The sequence below is a fragment of the Meles meles genome, chromosome 1 (genome assembly GCF_922984935.1).
Source record: "Meles meles chromosome 1, mMelMel3.1 paternal haplotype, whole genome shotgun sequence".
NCBI lineage: Eukaryota > Metazoa > Chordata > Mammalia > Carnivora > Mustelidae > Meles > Meles meles.
The window spans coordinates 42,316,900-42,329,327 of record NC_060066.1 but is presented as its reverse complement, the minus strand read 5'-3'; the positions used below and the strand labels follow the sequence as shown (position 1 = coordinate 42,329,327).

General features: G+C 38.3%; 1 protein-coding gene across 6 annotated transcripts in view; it reads left to right on the top strand.

Annotated features, from left to right (window-relative positions):
* Positions 1 to 12,428, top strand: part of ESRP1 (epithelial splicing regulatory protein 1) — a 57,094-nt gene that overhangs the window by 20,433 nt on the left and 24,233 nt on the right. For 4 of the 6 annotated variants that reach the window (XM_046017122.1, XM_046017131.1, XM_046017107.1 and 1 more), the window contains exons 7-12: positions 343 to 453; positions 568 to 700; positions 795 to 837; positions 2,858 to 3,159; positions 6,636 to 6,854; positions 9,020 to 9,218. In XM_046017122.1, coding sequence (XP_045873078.1) covers positions 343 to 453; positions 568 to 700; positions 795 to 837; positions 2,858 to 3,159; positions 6,636 to 6,854; positions 9,020 to 9,218 — 1,007 coding nt within the window. The remainder of the gene's footprint in view (positions 1 to 342; positions 454 to 567; positions 701 to 794; positions 838 to 2,857; positions 3,160 to 6,635; positions 6,855 to 9,019; positions 9,219 to 12,428) is intronic. The other 2 variants (XM_046017114.1, XM_046017098.1) reach the window with 1 other exon arrangement.

Sequence of the window (12,428 nt, the reverse complement as noted above, 5' to 3'; positions counted from 1 at the left end):
CTCCTTCTTAGTTCTGGGAATTTACTGGCCGTCAGGGTATTGGGAGAACTTTACTTCTTATGAGTTGATCCTGGGTCCTTTTGAGTGTATACCCAGCAAGCAGCAGCTCAGCTGATGGACGGTTTGCTGAGTGACCTCAGCTTGGCTTTCTATAGTGAGCTACTTAAGAATAATTTGAACTGTGCCTAGGTAATCTTTGAGGTTATGAAATAAATCAGGCAGTATTACAAGTCTGTCTGGATACCAAATGATACCTTATATGTAACTAGGAAAGTGGTAGCTTGGAATAGGTCAGATCCTCTAAAGCTAATTAGGCAACATGAAGTTTTGCTTGACCCACAGCAGCAAGATGGAGCTTATTGATGACAACACCATAGTCCGTGCACGGGGTTTACCGTGGCAGTCTTCAGATCAAGATATTGCAAGATTCTTCAAAGGACTCAACATTGCCAAGTTGGTTTTCTTTCATCTCTATTTTACTTAGTAATCCCAAAGAGATAATGGGTGTCCTATCGTTTTTTTCTCACCGTACATTTTTCCCCCCACTGCTATCTGTCCTTTTCAAAGGGGAGGTGCGGCACTTTGTCTGAATGCCCAGGGTCGAAGGAATGGAGAAGCTCTGGTTAGGTTTGTAAGCGAGGAACACAGGGATCTAGCATTACAGAGGCACAAACATCACATGGGGACCCGGTACATTGAGGTATGTCCTCACAGCCCGAGATCCTTGACATCTTGAATGAGTGTTCATGTTGGAAGGCTCAGAAACTGTACTTACTTTCTCTTTCTTTTCTTAGGTTTACAAAGCAACAGGTGAAGATTTTCTTAAAATTGCTGGTGGTGAGTGCTTTTTATATAATGCGGCTATAAGAAGAATCTGAAATGTATTTATATACCAGGGTAGATAAGTGGGGTGTGAATAATTTTTATTACCTAAAGAAACATAGGAGTTGACTTTTTAATTTAAAAAAATGTGTATATATATGTGTGTGTATATATATGTATACGTGTGTGTGTGTGTATATATATATATGTATATATATATATATATCCGTACAAAGGTGAAAGGGTCCTTTAAGGTCATGTACAGTGGGAGAGAGTAGTTCTTGAAAGAAGTTAAACAGTCTGAAAACTACTTTCAAACAGCCACACCAGAGTACCTGGAATTGTTGGCTCTGTGCTTATAGGTTTTCTCTCAAGCTTCTGTAACTCCTCATTCAATAGCCAGGAACACAGTAGTTTTCTGGCTCTAACATGTTTGAGTACATAGTGTTTGCAGTAATAAGGTCAGAAAAAAATGGGACCAGATACTGTTTTTAATCTCATTATTGAGTGATTTGTTACTTTAAAACCTATAAGGAACAGATGCATAATAAATGTTGATTATGGTTTGAAAGTTTTGTTTTTCCTACACATAAAACTATCTTGTAAGTTTCTGTTGCTGTTATACAGCTTTATAACTTTCTCCTTTTAGCATATTATGAATATTTTCCCATGTAACCAAATTTTCTTAAATGTTAATTAATATACAGTATTATGTATCATACGTTTTTTAAAACACCCTGTTGGACATTTATAGCTTATTTCCAATTTTTCACCCTAAAAATGTTGCAGTGAATGTTCTTATATCTCTGTAAGTGCCACTCATTAGGATAACTCTAAAATTAGGATAGCTAAATCTAAGAAGGCAGGTAGACCTTTTAAGAGACTTGAAAATATACTATTGCCAAATATATGCTAGGGTGACTTGCACCTTAACTGTAGAGAACATTTTTATCTTAGTAATACATAGCCCTGGTTAAAATCCCTGGAACTGTTGAACTTGTAGCAAAAATATCTTGTTTGCACAATTTGCCGGTATATTTCCATTTTGAGGCTTAATTCATTAGATACGAAGGCTTCCAAATTTGTACAGCTTCAGGATTGCTTCCAGAATCATAAAGTGATGTTGCTATTGGTTGGGGATGAAATATATTTGGAGTTGCTATGGTTCTGAGGTTCTATGATAGATGGCAAAGTTAACTCCTGCATTAATCCTGGGATTTCATAGTATGTTGGTAGTATGAGAGTTTGCTTCTTGAAGGAAAATGTTACGGGGGCATCTGGCTGGCTCAGTAGGTAAAACATGCAACTCTTGATCTAGGGTTTGTGAGTTCAAGACCCATGTTAGCGATAGAGCTACTTAAAAATAATAAAGGAAAATGTTGAGCTTGAAGGATGTGCTTCTGAATATTTGCTATGTGGCAATATTACACAAAATGCTTGATGATAGGCAGAATGGTAATGAATCTCAAAACTGGCTGCTGTGTTCATTATACTCCCCTTACGTTTGAAACTTTCTTAATAAAAAGTAATCAGGAAAATAATAAATCGCCAAAGTGCTTTGTGTGTAGAAACTTATTATCATAAATCTATGAGGTAGGTAGTTTTACTCCCATTTTACAGATGAGGACACTAAAATATTTTAACCTCTAGGTTAAACCTCTAGGTTAAACTTGACTAAAGTCATAGCCTAGTAAATGGCAAAGTCAAGATTGGACCCAGGCATTCTAGGTCCTTGACCTGCGCTCTTACCTAGCATGATGATTTACTGCCTCTCCATGAGGAGTACAGTGATTGGTCCATGATTTAATTGTCTGGCCACCTTCCCAAGTTAGGTGTTTTATGAAATTGTGGGGGGCAGGAGTTTGAATTTGTGTGGAGAGAATTCTGATTCCAGGAATGTTGTCATGAATTCGGTGGGAGTATGAGTTTTTAATGGTAAACTCAAGACATTGCCAAGAATTTTACCATTTTAAGCTGGGTGAAGTTGATGTCTTAACCATTTCTCCCCATGCGTCCTGGTATTTGTGTTCCCTAGGTACATCCAATGAGGTAGCCCAATTTCTCTCCAAGGAAAATCAAGTCATTGTCCGAATGCGGGGGCTCCCTTTCACAGCCACAGCAGATGAAGTGGTGGCCTTCTTTGGACAGCATTGCCCCATCACTGGGGGGAAGGAAGGCATCCTCTTTGTTACCTACCCAGATGGTAGGCCAACAGGGGATGCTTTTGTCCTCTTTGCCTGTGAAGAATATGCACAGAATGCGTTGAGGAAGCATAAGGACTTGTTGGGTAAAAGATACATTGAACTCTTCAGGAGCACGGCAGCTGAAGTACAGCAGGTTGGTTTTTTAAGAGCATTTTGGTGGCTTTGGGTGATTTTCTATTTATTTCCAAGAACAACCCTATATTATTGTGTTAAAACTTGAAGAATACAGAACGTATAGGTGCATTTTAAAAAGTTTCATTCTGTGATTAGAAGATAGCCACTGTTATTTTCTATGCATCCAGAGAAAATATGTTTGTTTTTATGTAATTAGAATGTTACTATAGATACATTTTATATTTTTTTAAAACTATGTGTCTTGCAAGTTTAACCATGTCTAAAAAATTTCCTTTTTAATGTTACATACATAATTTACTGAGAAATTCTATTATACATTTAAATTGGCCTTTTTTCATCTATAAGAAATTTCTAGATAAACATGCTTATGAAACTCTCAATTTCTGATTGAGTCTTTAGAACTGGGTGGAGTGAGCTTTTAAGGTTTTTAATATCTTACCAAATTTATTTCCCAAAAGGCCTGATCAGTTCTCTACTGCTGGTAATGGTATAAAGTGTCCTTTTTTCCTTTTACTCTCAGAATTCAGAAATATTTAAGGCACAGGTGGGACAATCAATTGGCCCCAAATGATCCAAACATGAAGCCATCTGTAGGATTTCAAGACTTTTGGCTGTTCTTGACTTACCAGCTGAAGGGTCTTTAAGGGTCTACATTTTTCTTTTGTATCTGAAATCATGCAATCTGCTTCACATGTGGCTCTTCCAACTTAATCTGTTTGGGTCCCCTAGTAGAACAGAGCAACTTTAATGATACATTTCATTTTTTTTTTTTAAGATTTTTTATTTATTTGACAGATAGAGATCACAAGTAGGGAGAGAGGCAGGCAGAGAGAGAGAGAGAGAGGAGGAAGCAGGCTCCCCGCCAAGCAGAGAGCCCGATGCGGGGCTCGATCCCAGGACGCTGGGATCATGACCTGAGCGAAAGGCAGAGGCGTTAACCCACTGAGCCACCCAGGCGTCCCGTTTCATTTTTTTTTTTTTTTTAAAGATTTTATTTATTTATTTGACAGAGAGAGATCACAAGTGGGCAGAGAGGCAGGCAGAGAGAGAGAGAGGAGGAAGCAGGCTCCCTGAGGAGCAGAGAGCCCGATGAGGGGCTCGATCCCAGGACCCTGAGATCATGACCTGAGCCGAAGGCAGAGGCTTAACCCACTGAGCCACCCAGGCGCCCCCCCGTTTCATTTTTTAAAAGCAGTTTAGGACACTGACTTTACTATCATTCCTATGAGTTCATAAAATGATTTTGTCTAGCTTCTTTCTGCAAAGCACATTGTGTATGGTGATTTGAAACAATTGCTCAAAGTTGTAAAGAACCTCTCACCTGGTAGGATACCGACATGATTTTTATACCTTGAATAAACATACATGACATTTTAAGCTAGTTCTGCATCCTAATGTACTAGTGCTCTTGAACCCTAAACTATGAATATCCTTACAATTTAAACAATTCTGTACCTTGTTGACAATGAGTATCATATGGGTACCTGGGTGGCTGAGTTGGTTGGACGACTGCCTTTGGCTCAGGTCATGATCCTGGAGTCCCGGGATAGAGCCCCACATCAGGCTCCCTGCTCAGTGGGGTGTCTGCTTCTCCCTCTGACCCTCTCCCCTCTCATGCTTTCTCTCTCACTCTCACTCTCTCTGAAATAAATAAAATCTTTTTAAAAAATGAGTATCATAAATTCTGAATTTCTAAAATATGCTAAACCTACTTGAGGCTTCAAACATTAAACACATCAGTGCCAAACCAGAGGAGGGGAAAATAAAATCTTAGATCTTTAACTGGAAGAACAGTTTTATGGAAACTTGGCCTAGAACAGACTACTTCAGTGCCTGGGCTACTGTGTTGTGATTTGGTTTAGGTATAGCGTATCCTGCCGCTATGTGACTTTACCGCAGTGAGGTTTGGGTGATAGATGAACTCCCATTCCAGCTCCCATCCTACTGATTTATTTAAGAAATGCTGAATCACATGCTCTGCACTGTCATCTTTTCATTCCTAATAATCATTTCACTGAACTCCCTGCTCGTCTCCTATTGGGCAGGTATCGGAAGGTGCTTGACCATTGCTGTGCTGTTTGTCTACAGCCACACTTACTTTCTGTTCATGTTCATTCCGTAATGTTTGTGCTGTGTCTGGATTATTTATATAATTTTTTAAAAAAAATCTTGCTGTCTCTTAGGTTTCTTTGGCTGTGTTGTATTTGTTCTTTGATTTCTGTTACCTCTTACCTAGCAAATGAACAGGGTGGGAGTGAGGAAATTAGGGCAGTTTGGGGGAAGGGTTTTGATTCTCTATTTTCAGTTTATGGCATGATTAAGATTACAGAAGTAAGTTCAGAAAACTTAGGGTTGTGACACATGCTGTTTGCACAAGGACCTCCTAGTAGTATAAACTGGTAGGTATGTTCTAAACTAAGGCAAAAGTAGACCAGAACCTTATATATTTTTTAAAGATTTATTTATTTGAGAGAAAGAATGAGTATGGATGAGGGTGGGGGCGGGGGAAGGGGGCAAAGAAAGAGGGAGGAGAACCCTCCCTCACCCCCATGTAGGGCTCAGTCCCAGGACTCTGGGATCATGACCTGAGCCAAAGGCAGACACTTAACCAGTTGAGCCATCCAGGTGCCCCTTTTTAATTTTTTTAATTTGTAATTTTTTATAAAAATAGACCAGAACTTTATAATAGAGTTTTGTCTGGGAGTAATCCTTTCTCCTAAGTATAACGAACCTCTCATTCATTTTCAAGATAGTGGAATTCCAGGACTTAAAAAAAAAAAAACAACAAAACAGTCAAGTTGCTCTGTCTTGCCACTATCTCAAATTGACGTCAAGACTGATTATTTTGTGGTCACCAAATAGTTTTTTTCATTCTTACATTACCAATCACTCAATCTTGGGCTTTATACATTGTTACAAATGTAGCATTGTAGTCTAATATAATCCAGAGTCATTGTTTGACCTGTGCTTCCTTTATGGTGTCATTCTTTTGCTTGGGTTTGGAGGTAGAATGTGGTAACAATATTAAGGGGAATACCGTACTTTGTGAGATGAAATCTAATAGATTGCTACAAAAGTTCACATTTAGCCATATGTCCAGAGGGTTACACAAGCAGCATGTTTCTCAGGATATTTGTCCCGAGACTGTGAGATTCTTGTTCAGGAGACCAGTCCTTGATCAGAGCTCATTGTATTGTGTGTGGCATGTGCCTCAGGCTGCATTTGATGAAAGTAGAGGGTCTCCTGCTTCCCCCGCTGAACAGTAGGAAACCCTTTCCCCATAGGAGTGTCTCAAACTTGAATATGCTTATGAATTACCTGGGGCTCTTGTTAAAATGCAGGTTCACGTTTCCTAGGTCTGGGGCAGAACTGTGACACTGCATGTTTAACAAGCTCCACAGTGCTGTGTTCTGGTTTGCAGATTGCATTGGAGGAGCAGGGCTCTAAATCACTTCTCTTTTGCTTCGAGTACAGGTACTGAATCGGTTCTCCTCGGCCCCTCTTATTCCACTTCCAACCCCTCCCATTATTCCAGTACTACCTCAGCAATTTGTGCCCCCTACAAATGTTAGAGACTGTATACGCCTTCGAGGTCTTCCCTATGCGGCCACAATTGAGGACATCCTGGACTTTCTGGGGGAGTTTTCCACAGATATTCGAACTCATGGGGTTCACATGGTATTGAATCACCAGGTAAGGAGTAACTTACTAGAAAAATGATTTGCTTGTTCTGAAGGGCGAAGGCCCTCTTCCAGTTTAAAAAAGAGAAAAAAATCTACAGGTGTTCATCAGTGGTATCGTAAGCCTTTAAGGAAAGCTTTAACTGTAGGTGCCTGAGGTCTTTCAGATGAATGCTGAAAGAAGAGAGTGCTACTTAGCATGGAAACTCATTCAGTTCTGATTGCACCATCGCTTGTACCCACCAGGTTATCAGTAGTCTCGAGAACGATACAAACACATATTCTGTCTAATACTACAACATTTTTACTGTTGCAGCCACTGAGCTTCGCTGTTGTAGCTTGAAAGTGATTTTAGACCATACATAAACCAAAAAGCGTGTCTGTGGTCCAGAGTCTTTTTTACTTATAGGTTGGTTAGAACTCACTTATTTTATATATATGACATTAAGTGATATTTAGTAGAGTACAAACTTAGTAAGTAAGCATTTGTATCTGTACCACCTGAAACAGTAGGTAATCATAACAGGCGCTTGAATGTGTTAATGAATTGTTGGGAAGCCTCCATCAAAGGATAACCAAATTCTAATGGTATACAAGTATATATTCTAAGCATATAACAAGTAGTTCTGTCTTGGTGTCTCCTGATTTTTGGTTAAATGAAATCAATCCTATTACTTGGCTAAATAAGTCACCGGCATTGTATGCTGTGGTAAGCGGAAAAGAATTTTTAAAAACTACCTGTAAACTGCAGTGAGTCCAATTAAAAGTTTGGAACTCTTAAAAGCAAGGTTGCATTAGTTTTTAAAAGATTTCTCTGAGCGTTATGGTTGAATATAGGTGTGTATTGGAAATACCAACATTTTTCTAAATTACTAGTCTGGGTATGAGGAACCAGCAAACCTCCCGAGTTCCTGGCTTGGTTTTCCACACCAGCACATGCTCGTTCTAACTCTCATGTCAGTGTTAAACTCTGCAACTTTTAATCTATGTACCCTCTCAGCATGCTTCACTGGTGGGAGTCCTTTTGAATAAAACTTCCCTACAATTCAGCATTGCCAGGAAATTGTTTGGTTTCTCTTTGAGCACCATTTCTAATAATCTAGGGACTATTTTTGTTCTTTGATTAACCACAGTGGACATATTTGCCTGTTATTGACCCACGTGACCTATTGTGATTGCATTTGGGAGAAATGCTTCTTTAATGATGGACAAGCTTTTAGCTACCTTGAAGATGTTAGGTTTCCATCTTGGATTGGGTTTCCCTGGTATCCCTGATTTCCCTGGTATGGTAACTCTTATGGTAACTTGCATGGTTATAATTTGCACTAAATAGTCCCTAGAGACTTTTAAAGAAATCCATAAAAAAAGGAAAGGAGTCTTAAAAGCTGATCATGTCTTTTTCTCCCCCATAAAGTGTCCATGTTAAAGAAAACCAACATGTTCTGATTCTGTGAAACAGAGGTCTGTCAGCTTGGTTTTAAACAGGATTTTTAGCAAGCAATTAGTAATAGAGGAAATGTCTATAAACACCTGTCTGGCTAAGGTTTAAGGTGGAAGTGCCAGGGAAGAGGTGAGAGACGGACTCCTAAGCAAGGCTGATGATACAGCTTTCACCTACCCTTACTGGGCTTTGCAGTTCCCATTTCTTTCTCCCTCTTCTCTGTTCCCATGCCTACATCCCAACCTAGGCTTCAGGGAGAAGGGAAAGGGATCTTGCAGGTCAGTGACGGAAAGCTGAGAGCCTACACAACTCTGGTTTATTCAGCTTCATGTAGGAGCATACTTAAAACTCTTATACTGGTGTTCCTACTTGTCAATCAGATAAAATTTAATTGGATTTTTCAGAAAGTCAAAACCCAATATACAGTCCTATACTTTGAAACCCCAGTTCTAAGGAGACCCTTTCAAAACCCTGTAAATCTGATACTAATTAGCAGAAATGAGAAAAGATTGTTTTCAGCTATGAGCTCTCAAAACTCTTCTAAAGTTTTGTGGGCCGTTCTGGTGATTAGTGATAAAATGCAAGTTAGATTTCCGTAGACTACACTTGTCACCCAGATTTTGTGGCTAAAATGTCTATACTGTGGGTGATTGTCACTTTGCATGTTTTGTAAGCAACCATTTCCTTGTTGAAGGAGACAGTCTCCTTTTGTTTTTATTCTTCCCCCACACGCTCAGGGCCGCCCATCAGGAGATGCCTTTATCCAGATGAAGTCTGCGGACAGAGCATTTATGGCTGCACAGAAGTGTCATAAAAAAACCATGAAGGACAGATATGTTGAAGTCTTTCAGTGTTCAGCTGAGGAGATGAACTTTGTGTTAATGGGGGGCACTTTAAATCGAAATGGCTTATCCCCACCGCCATGTAAGTTACCATGTAAGTTTTTCTTGGGTCTTGGCGCTCTTCTACGCTGTATGCTGGTAGGTGCTTAAGCTGCTTTCATAACTTTCTGTGCCCCTGGTTCTTTCTCAGGCAGGTGAGGGGTTACATAAGGCTTTCCCATCTGAAATCGGTAGTATCTGGTAATCATTTAAGACCTTGGTTGTGGACACCCATAATTAGAGATGCTACGAATACCTCCTTTCAAATTATATTCTTGCTTTTCCAGTGATAAGCACTTGATTTCTGAAGCTTAGTGTGCTCAAGATAAGCACTGACTCTGGGAGGCAACCTGGCTATGTAGATATTTTAATACGCATTTAAAGGTAAAAGAAGTATGGCTAGATCATTTTTCCTTTTTTTGGTAACACATTAAAACTTTTTTTTTTTTCCGAAGGGTGATTTGCTATCCATTTTGCATTTTTAATTTTTTGAGCGTTAAGTATTCTTTTGGAGAGGACAGTCTGGGGAGCACTTATCTTGCTCTTCAGGATATCTCAAAAGAGCTAGTTAGTAATAAAACACAAATGCGTAAATAAATTAGCCAAAGTTTCCATTGGATCGCAGGATCAGTGCTTAATTTCAAGCCATGCTCTTGCTCATTGGCACCTGGGTGCAAGTCATCTGGAATCCTGTGTGAGAGGAATAAGCCCTTTAGTCTGGACACCATGTTGTGGTTCGTGACTAAGGAACATTTGTGGATCTGATGTTAAAACTTGAATCTTTTTGACACAGTTTTCACTTTTGAGTAAAACATACCTTGTTAGGAGCAATGCTGGGTATGTTTAAAGAAAGTAGCACTTGGGATATAGTCCAAAGATAATGGAGAAAGCTAACTGGGTTATGTATTTGATCCCAATAAAGTGGGGTGTGTTAGGACATCACTTTCTGTAAAGAGGGATCTATAGCAGTAAAACTATTTGATGAAGTATTTTTCATATAGAACATTCAGTGGGGCTTAATCCTTTTTTTTTTTCCCTTGGACTTCCTAAATGCTAATAATTCCATTCATCTGCTGCTTGCTGTTGGTGAATATCTAAGAGTTGATGACTAATGAATGTCAAGTTCTGGAAACTTATGATTGGGTTTAAGTGGTGTCTTAGAGTGATCTTAGTCCTATGTATTCTGTCCATAAACTACTGATAATATCAGTAACATTTATGATTTCCTTGAGTGATAATCTTATCAAGCATTGTGAGATAAGGAAATTTCTTCATGCTGTGTAACACAAATTATTCTGTTATGGTATTCTTTACCTCTGTCTCTTCCTGGTGAAAAACTGATCATTACAGACTTTCTTCACAAGACTTTCATTTTTTCCCCCTTTCCTCTCACAAACCCTAAGGTAATAGAAAAAACTTAAAATGCTTTCCACACAAAAATAGATGTCCATGTATTTTAATATCCCCCAAAAAATCTTAACCAAAATTGACTACTTGCTATTTTAGCAGAAGAATTCACTCATTAAAAAATTAAAGTCAGAATTCCAATTGACACATGCTAATATTGTGCCTATTCAACTGGACTTTTTTTTTTTAACCTATGAACTCACTTGAGGTGATTTCCCATTTTTAGAGCAACCAAAAAACTTAGAGAAATCGCATATTTTTTTTTATCTACTCTCAACAACTAAAAAATTTAAAAGAGTGATTGCTTAATCCCCCCTGAGGAGTTTCTTATTAAATCTGGGAGAGAAATGCTGCTGTAGTCTCAGTGTTTTTTAAAGTTTTAAACTTTGTTTATTGAAATTTTAACTTTGTCAAAAAGTTGAACATTTGAAGGTAAACTCTACTTTTCTATAAACTACTTGATAAGTAATCTATAAATATGCACATCTGATTCCTTAAGAGTATAAAAATAGCTGTCCTTTCATTTGAGGAATATCCAAACATGGGCAGCCTAATCTCTTATCAAAAATTTCAACCTTTTTTTATATTGTCCTGTAATAAATTAACTTGATAGTTTTGAAAGCAAGGTACAGGCATAGGCTTTATAATTTTCTGTATGACTTGGGTTCCTCAGTTCTGTTTGCCCTTTTATGGAGTCTTTAAGCTCAGGAATCTTCATTTTAAAACTTATCTCCATTAAGTATCGAACATGCAGCAGAGTTTTTGGTGAATTATGGAGATACCTAGAAGTTGAATATGAGATTGCTATGTTGGTCTTTGGTTTATGTAGCCCTCTGCAGCAGACTCTCTTACTCATCTCCATACATATGTAGAAAGTCCTAAGAAACACACGAGACAGTAGAGATTTTCCTGTGAAAAGGTATCCCTTGGGCCTCTGCTATTTGCAAAATATATTAGATGGTTCTAGGTATAAAAATTGAAGAATTCTAAATTCAGGCAACCATTCCATTATCTATTCTGTTCTGTTGAACGCAGATGGCCTGGAATGTTGTGTTCATCCCACATGTTATAGCTATTGAGCAGTAACTAGTATGACTTAAAGAGTTATGGGACCTGGAAGATGTTGAATAACTAGTAGATAATAGAATTTCATCCTTTCTGTTTTCTCTTCAACCTCAGTCAGCTTTTTATCAGCTGACTCTCAGGAAGGCTTGACCATGTTTTTCCTGAGTTATTTTTCAGGCTGGGTAGTGGGGTGTTTTTGGTTGTTGTTTCTTTTTTTGAACAGGTCCAAAGATGGAGCTAAGCTTCAGAGCCCATCTTCTGGGGTTCATTTAGGTGGAAATAATGCAGAGTTAATCTACTCTTAGATCAGTTCATTCTGGCACCCATCTATGCTTTGGCATAGAACTCGTGAAATCATTTTTATCCTATTTCCATCTTGCATTGTACTATAGAGTAGATAACAAGGTGAAAGAGAAGCATAGCTCTCAAAAAAGCAACAAACCACCCAGCTTTTAGTGTGAAGTTACACTAAATGTTAGTCCTGTGTTTCTTTCCTCAAAGGGTTAGTTGATGGTAACTGGCACTCAGGAGTAGAAAACAAAAAATCACATGTCACGAAATGGTTTCTTCTCCCAATTTCTAGGTCTTCACGTTTTGAGATTATATTTAGGTGTTAATCTATATAATCAAAGGAAGTTGCTTGGAAATTTTAATCAAATATTATATGGAAGGTTAGGATTCAATGATTGATGAATTGAAAATTCACCAAAAAATTACCCACTATTAAAAAAAATTGTTTTCAAACTTTTAAGAAGATTACATTTGAGAAAGTTCATGTTCTTACAAAAATTTC